The sequence below is a fragment of the Anser cygnoides genome, chromosome 11, assembly GCF_040182565.1.
Source record: "Anser cygnoides isolate HZ-2024a breed goose chromosome 11, Taihu_goose_T2T_genome, whole genome shotgun sequence".
NCBI classification, from domain to species: domain Eukaryota; kingdom Metazoa; phylum Chordata; class Aves; order Anseriformes; family Anatidae; genus Anser; species Anser cygnoides.
The window spans coordinates 10,267,277-10,275,957 of record NC_089883.1 but is presented as its reverse complement, the minus strand read 5'-3'; the positions used below and the strand labels follow the sequence as shown (position 1 = coordinate 10,275,957).

The 8,681-nt window shown below is 38.6% G+C and overlaps 1 protein-coding gene across 6 annotated transcripts in view; it reads right to left on the bottom strand.

Annotated features, from left to right (window-relative positions):
• Positions 1-4,545: 4,545 nt before the first annotated feature.
• The window catches only part of BNC1 (basonuclin zinc finger protein 1), a 76,298-nt gene continuing 72,162 nt past the window's right edge, over positions 4,546-8,681 (bottom strand). For all 6 annotated transcript variants that reach the window (XM_048071977.2, XM_067003890.1, XM_067003892.1 and 3 more), the window contains one exon: positions 4,546-7,455. In XM_048071977.2, coding sequence (XP_047927934.1) covers positions 6,774-7,455 — 682 coding nt within the window. In that variant the 3' untranslated portion in view covers positions 4,546-6,773. The remainder of the gene's footprint in view (positions 7,456-8,681) is intronic.

The window sequence follows — 8,681 nt, the reverse complement described above, 5'->3', positions numbered from 1 at the left end:
GTGAATGGAGATAACACACACACGTACGCACATGGCACCCTCATCATCGCGTGCTCTGTGCACTCCTTCCACCTGTGGGACCGCTGCTGGGATTGTTCTCCATGTCACACCCCTAGTTTCATTCCCAGCTGCTGCTCTTCTTCGTTTTTATTTGTGCTAGGTAAGGCTGAGAAAAAGCAAAAGGAGCCTGGAGATTGTTGTCAAACTCTGCAGCAGTGAGAGAAACCTAGGTGCTCCCCCCAGAAAGGAAGGAGATGAAGAAATAGCTGAGGGGTAAGGATGGGTGCAGCACAAGTTCGAGCTACTGCGCCCTCTGTATACAGGGGGTAAAGAAGTGCTCTTTTGCTAAAGCAGGGGGACGCTGAGCACTGGGGGAGTAAGCTAACTAGGATCAAATGAGTTTTTCCTGCATATGCCTAGGAAGGCAGAGAGACTTGTAGTTTATAGGACATTGGTGAAAGTTAGAAGCTTTGACTTTCTGACGAAAGGCAAGTCCTCCTTTTGTAGATATTAACAAGAACTTCATTACTCTGCACATGGCAGTATTAAGCAAGTTGTTAGTTTGGAGCACGCTTTAGTCAGGCTATTCACAGCCCGAGAAGCCTGCATATACCTCTCACTTGCACATGGCCTCTCAGTGCTCAGGAATCCAACGTAAGGTTTATATCATCCCACACAGAGGTGCAGATGTCTGCTTCCCAGAGCAGCAATAACATGTCTCCTCGCTAGTAAGTTATGTTGTTTTCCTAGTGTCTCCCCTGAAGTCACTCTGGCTGCTCCCGACTCTTCCACATCTCTATGTGCCATGCACTCACATTCTCTTTCAGAATTTTTGGCTGGAGACTATTTGAATGTGTTAAGATATATCTGTCCAGATTTTGAACTTGCCTAAACTGGCAGAGCTCACCCAGAGTTAGTGTTTTGCATTTACAAAGGATCTGTCTCATGCTATCTTACCAGCGGAGATAATACTTTTCGTAGGACTGTTTTTACGTTGGTCATGCAGAAATACAGCTTCAAACTAGTCATTTATAGTGGAGATGAGGGCACAGAAACTAGTAGAACTTATTTGGTCTTTCAAAGCGTTATATTTTGACCTGCTTCAATAAGCTAACAATTACAAACCAGTATAAGCAGCCAACAGGAGCCTACTTACTCACACACGTAACTTACAGTCCTTGTTGAGACCTGACTCTGGTTTTATATGCCCTGCTCTACTGAATTCACTGAAATTATTCCCAACTTGTATTACCATAAATGAGAGCGGAATTAGGTTTAACATGAATATGCAGCCCTATGCGTATGCAATTATATATTGATATATGCATGCATAATTTATCTATGCACAGAGTACATACATATATTGTCGTTCTTATCAGCAGATTCAGATAAGATAAATATTTTTCTAGAAAAGGGCTTGTATAATAACTATAATTAAAAATAATAATTTTGAAATTAAAATAAGAGCTCAGGTTGGAATCTGTCTGATTAGTTTTACTACGGTGTAAGTTGCTCATTACAGACCTCAAAAATCACACTGCTTGCAACTCATGGGTCCTCTTTTTCTTTCTTCTTTTTTTTTTTTTTTTATTAAAAAAAAGGGCCAATACTGACCCACTTCATTTTATTACTGTGACTGAATGGATGTTAGACTAGCTGCTTCTGCATCTTGAATGGGTACAGAGAGGAGGTGAAAAAAACCTGGAATGGTTCAGTTCATTCTTGACAATCACCTTACTGGTAGCTGGGTTTATGGCTTTAGGTTTGAATGAAAAGGGCAGGCTGGGCTCCGGGACTTGAGAGAAATACTAGTCCTCAGTAAGAGATGTGCAGACAGGGAATGAGTAAGAAGTGTGTTATACGTCTTAAGAATTTACAGTATGATTCAGCCTCAAAATGTCAACAAGGAAGCTTAAAAAGTATTAAATTCATCTCTCACTGATATCATCATATGATGGGAAAGCCTTGGGCTTCTTCTAGGACAGGGTGGCCCTAGGACCTCTTCTTCAAGCAGCATATCAACATGTTTTCCCAAAAAGTGGTAACAGTTGCGCAGTCCTAACCTGACAGTCTCTCAGATGTGCGAATATATGCTGCTAAGCGTACAGTCTTCAAGGATTGCCTATGAAGCTACCTAAATTTGTAAACTTCCAAAGAGTGAAAGAGTGGTATGGGTGGGAACTATCAATAACAGCAATACGAGAACACATTACAGAAATCCCTACACTGAATGAGCAGAAACTATAAAACAAGAAGATTAGTGATCAAAGATTTATAAGATTAAAGCAAAGAATCGGCTCACACTTGAGAAGACGTGTCTGGATTGGCCTTAATTTAAGGTGCAAAAAAAAGGTTCAAAAGTTGTAGAAGGATGCCAATATATGATATTCCTTACAATTCAAACTAATGAGAGTTTTGCTAGAGCCTTTGGCAAGCACAAGTATTTGTGGCAACACACGCATCTGCAGGCAATAATGGCATGTAATTCACAGTGAGCTTTACCAGCTTAGGAGTGTAGTTACAGAAACACAATACAAATGGCCACAAGAGCTTCTATGAAGCTCTAAACTAGTGCAGAACTAGACAGAGTACTCACCGGAGAGGGATTGTCACTTTGCGACATTACCTTTTCCTATATCCGTTTATTGAACACACATGAAAGCTGAAGGGTGCTCACGGGAAGCCGAGCTGACAGGGCTAGAGCTTAACAGGGTGATGTTTCAACAATACATTTGCAAGTTAGAAACTCTGCGTAATCCAAGGAGTGCCAAAAGGCATGGGGGGCCGGGGTTAGGGGGCTGAAGGAAATTAAAAGCTCGTCTACCGTCTGAGACATGCCTATGTGGAAATACCACTATCCAGCAAACCCTTCAAAATGCTTTCCAAGTGATTCAAAGCTGAATTGATCACTTTACATGCACTTAATATATAAAGAGGTAAGGCTTGAAGTTGCCTTCCTGTCCCCTAAAATTGGGGGAGCTGGCAGTAACTGCTGCTCTGAACAAAACCTGTAGCCTGGCTTTCTCTACAAGAACTCTTTGATCCAGCCTCCCTTCTCTCATTGCATTGTTGTCTCCTTCCCAATTCAGATTCAAACTCTCATTTCAGTTTTGAAATGAAAGCTCACTTGCGGGCTGAATGGAACCCTTATGGGCTGTATCTCAAACTAGAAAGGTGTTTTTATTTTAGCTGCATTTCTTTAATCTATGCTAGCTGATTAATCAGAAGCTGCTTGTGAACCCTTTTCAAGGAGGGCCTGGCACTCAATTTAAAAATCCCTGGACTAAGTCCAAGTAGTTTAGCTGTTTTTAGGCTTCCCTATTCAATGCAGGGAATCAGACAGGTATTTTCAGAACTTGTTTCTCCACTCCACTGGTTTTACAGTGTATAACTTTACTGAAGATTCATTAGAAACAATAGCCTCTGGTTTTGCCACAGCTCTTTTCAGAGTACTTTGAAACCTGGAGGTATAAAAACCAGCTATCTTACACTTTGTTGGAAACGGATTTTTGCAAATACTGCCGTTAAGTACTATGACACTTATTTTTTCCATAGCTATATAAGCTTGCTACTAACAACTATTCAAAATACCTGTATTCTGAGAAATCGGGTGCTCAAATGTACAGAGTGGCTACCACGCAGTGTGCATCTGTGCCTTCTCCTTTGGAGTCACAGAAAGATGACAGGATCTAGTTTTTGAGGCTCTCGTTTTCTACAGGAAAAAAAAAAAGATAGAAATATAAAAAAGGGAGCAACATACATGGGTAGCAAAGGTGGGCATGTCCAGGCCCAGTTCAAACCTAATGTGAAGATTTGATCCTCCAACTGTACGTACTTGCAGCATCACACATGAAAACATCTCTGGAACTGAGCCTCAGTCAGTGGAAGCTGCCACAGCTTTCCAGAGCAACTATGAAAAGCTCAAAAATAATGGTACTACTATTCTGAAGTGAGGTTACTCCCTTCAACATCTGTGGTGAATATGCGATACAGGCTGCTATAAGCATCACACATATTTAAAACTAACAGGAGATGTTAAGGCTTGGTCCAGCCAGGCTGCGGTCATTAGGAGGAGGGAGCTACACAAATGCTTCATGAGATACATATGCTGTTCTAGGGGTACCGAGGGCTTACTCTATTCTAAATCTCCTATCCTTTTCAAATTTCAGAGAAATAATAAAAAAAAAAAAACCTTTCCAAAATATAAAGTAAAATAGAGGCCCCAAATATTTATCTTAACATAGTTCCCAATGATATTTACCTTCTATTTAGTTGATAACACTTAAACTAATGTCTCCCCTTGCCTACTGCTCAAAGGAAAAAAAAAAAATCAATGAAATATCTGGCAACATTTATTATATCATCTCTACTGGCTCATTACAATAATGACACTTCCTTACTATGGAATAAGTTAGTACCACTGTCAAAACAGTGCTCTCCACAGCGGGAATGTGTTTTCACAATTATCATTTTTTAAATGAAAATGAAGAATAATGATTTTTTCTTTTTCCAGTCACAAAAGCCTATTTTTCTGAATCAACCAGAGGCATTATTATTTGCTTTTATTAACACATACAAAATTGTTAGGATATACAAATGTGTTTCCTTTTTGGACACAGTGAAAGCTATATTAATGGGCATTACAGCATTAGTTTACATCACACTGTTTCAAAAAAACACCGTTTATGATTAAACAAATAGGTTTATATATATTTACATATATAAAAAGAGCTTGAAATAGCTGTATAACAAATCATTGATTTACACTATCAAAAGGCTGGGAGCAATTATGTCTCCTACGATTGTGCCCTTAGCTTTCAATCCACGATCGCCACTAATACGAGGTCTCATTTAAAACAAACAAAACCCAAAACACTGACCCTCCTGCCAAAACACACAAAAAAAACAAACCCAAAGCAATGGGACAGCTTTCCCCAGGATAATAGTTTCAAGCACAAATGGATTATTTTAAATATCACATAAACCTACTGTAAATTAAAAAAATAGAAGATTACTTTACACAATGCATGGAAACCATTTCTACTGAGCACAAACATTTACAACTGTGTCATGTTTTTTCCTTGCATAACCCATACTCACACACAAACCAGTTTTCAAAAGAATTAGTGAAATATTCAGTCCACTTTTGTTTTCTTTATACAATATGAAATGGTTACAATACCATAGTATATTTTAGAATAAGTTAAACATCAAGACATATGGCAATAGCATTGTACTAGTCTTTCTACATACATACTAAATCCAGAAATTCAGTCTATTTTTATTCAGTCACAAAAATGAATAAGGACTAAGATCCAGTTATACTGGAAAACTAGACTAGTTCTAGAAACCACAAATACTGTAAGCACTTTGGTATAATATGTACAGGTTGTGCTGTCAATATCATGCTTGCATACTACAACTGATTGAGCCATTTCAACTGGTGAATTAAAAAAAAAATATTGTAAGACTTGCTTTAGTATTTTTTCTTCTGTTTGGGAATTATTCAGTCAAAGAAGATGCACCACAAGAACATACACAGCATTTGTATGATGTGACTACAAATTAAATATTGAAGAGTTGTTTTTTTTTTTTTTTAAATACAATGCAAGACCAGTCTTCTTAAGTGCATAGAACATAATGCAGAATACTGTTAATTACAGGGACAAGTACAAGGATATTAAACATTTTAACAGATATTGAACAATGTTCTCATAAAAAGAGATGTGAACGAGAATAAGCATTCTACCATTACAAAGGTCAACTTGTGTTTTCCACCACCAGTAAGAGAAACAATAACTGATGTATCATGAAAGGTATCTACTGCATCCATTTTATCTTTGTCTCTCAAAGGCTTAGAATTGCAACTTCAAACTCTTAAAAAGTTTATATTTCTTTTTTTTCCCCCCATTTTAAACAAAATGTTTTCTCTTCCTGAAAGAGGAAACTCAAAAAGTGCATTTTAAATTATTTTTCCCCTATTTCACACATACATTTGCTGCAGTTCGGAAGTTTTTCTTACCTGCTTTCTTTCTGCCAGTACAATCTATCAGAATCTCTCAGAGTTAATCAGGCAACCCTGCCAAGTTAAGTAGCCTCTCCTTTTGCAAAACAAATGGTATTAAATCTTAAAAAAAGGCAAAATATTGCAAACTGGTTTCAAGTGAAATGCCAACTTGAAGAGTAAGGACTACAGGACTTCAGAAGATTTGGACTGTATACCAAGTCTTCTGAAATTTGCATTTTATCTTTTAGATTCCAGGATACAGTAAACTGCAAATACCATGTTCAATTAATACTGCAAGTCAGCTTCAGACTAAGGTCTCAGGAATGAAATGGTAGCCCCAAAACTCTCAACCCAACCAGAGGAAACAATGCAATTGTTACTCATTTCTTACACAACACAACAACTCATTTTACATGTAAACAAAAAGGATGACAGTTCTCATTTGAAGCTCCTACTGTGGCAAATAATACTTCACAGGTATCAGAAATACTTTAGTCAGTGACTCCATATCTTCCCCATTTCAAAACTGCTTTCTTTTCCTTGCAGAAGCACTAGCTACTTTACGTCAAACTAAACAATTGCACAAAATCTACGGCACCAAGCTTTGCTAAATAAAACTGCCGGAGAGCACACGAGGAAGAAAAGAATTTGACCGTGGTTGTTGAGTGGGCTAGAAGTCAAATGAGTTTAAACAAAACTATTTTTAACACATTCCTTAATTGAAATGATTAATTCCTAGCAGAAACAGATTCAGATCAGCATGATCTTACTGTAGGCTAGTTGGTGACCCAGCCAGACTTTTGTGCAGATTAGGGTTTTGACTGTGCCTGTTCCGACTGCGAACAGATGAAAACATTGTGTTGCAACCTGGGACTTTACATTTGTGGAGTTGGCGGAGATGCACAGTTTTGTAATGAGCCCTGAAAGTTCCCTTATTACTGTAAGTTTTTTGACATATATGACAAGTTATTGGCAAACTGGAAGGTAAATTTATAAAGTTCTGATTAGCTTTCTCAATTAAAGTACAGTCTTGGTAGAGTTCATCGTTAGGCATTAGGCTGGGTCCTTCACAGCTTTCATCACTATCATCCAAGGGCATGGTGCACACTTCACTTCCTCCGTCAGAATCCCAAGAAGAATGGGCACTGCTCTCAGATTTAATGCTGGAAGTAGTGCTTAGATCCAGAACAGCTCCATCATTCAATGGATCATATCCGTAACTCTCAGAACAGGGTTCTCTAATTTTGCTCATTGGAAAAACCAAGCTGCCTGTTCTGTTCATTCCTTTGAAGATTACAGAAGTATGTCCAACATGTTGTTTTAAAGAGACATCTTGACAAAACTCCTTAGCCATGTCTTTCAAGAGGTATGCTGCATTGAAATGGTTGTTGAATTCCAGTGTATCTTTAGTCAGAAGCTTATGATGAAGATTTAGGTTTGAACTATGTCTAAAAGAACAAAGACAAGCTTAGCAAGAAAGTGTTTTGCCTCACTTAACAGTTATTTCATAAGGATCATTAACAAAGAGAAAAATCAATATTTAGTAGCATGCATGAACTGTATGCTTCTAATTTTACCAACTGCTGCAGTGGGAGTGCACATGGATGATTTATACGTGTGACTGGGTATCTGAAATTGCTTACACTGGCATATTATCAGAAATAACTCTACAGAAATCAATGTTTGAGATTCTCTCCTGCATTGTGCATAGCTGTTCACTCCACTAGATCTAGTGCTGGGTCTAAAAGAGTTGTTGAACAGACTAAAAAACTTCTGTGTACTGAACTGAGGTCAGAGAATGGACTGAGGGCAAGAGGAAATGAGATCCTTCCCCAGCGGACAAAGCAGGAAAGGAGTGACACCTGAGTCTGCAAAATATATTGATGATCTCTTAAGTACTGTAACCATGTACTAGGATGCAGCTGTAAACATCAGTACAGAGCTTTTCCTTGAAAGGAATATCCTTGAATGAAGGAATGCCGCATTTTATGCAACTTGCAGTTTTTGAATGGGCATCTCTGGATTCCGTTTAAAACCACCAAAGCATACAAATTACTGCTCTTCATTGAATATTATCAATAGCTCACTGGGAACCTCCAGACCCTGGTTAGAAGACTGAATTTATTGCAAGACAGGGAAAACATTCGTATTTCCCTAGCCATCACCTAAGCCAGTTTCATCCAAACCATGAACTGTTGGAAACGGCACAGAAACATTTTGCACTTGCACTCACAGCACTCTATGTTAAAGTCTAGAAACTTCTGCAAAGTTGTTCCAAATAACTACTGTTTTGCATAAAGCTTGTGAACTTTCTTGTCGATTGTCCTTTGTGCCTTAAAAAAAACAACATAAAAAACCTTCCAAAAGCACCTATGTTAAAACTTGACTGAATATATTGGTGTGGAAAGGAATTTGTGGCATGTGAATGCAAATCTTCCTGCTGGCCTTCTTTCCTGTGGCCCATATCACAATTAGAGTGGAGAGGAATTCACATCTGGGAAGATGCAGGCAGCAGATCAGGGTATGAAGCCCTGCCAGCAGCAGATGAATCTGTGCATCTCAGATGCAGCGGCCAGTCCTCAAAGACTGGCTCATCCTCTCTCTGGACTGCATCAGCTGGCTCCAGTACTCCTAGCAGATTACAGACAATCTAAACCTTGTGTCACTCTGAACT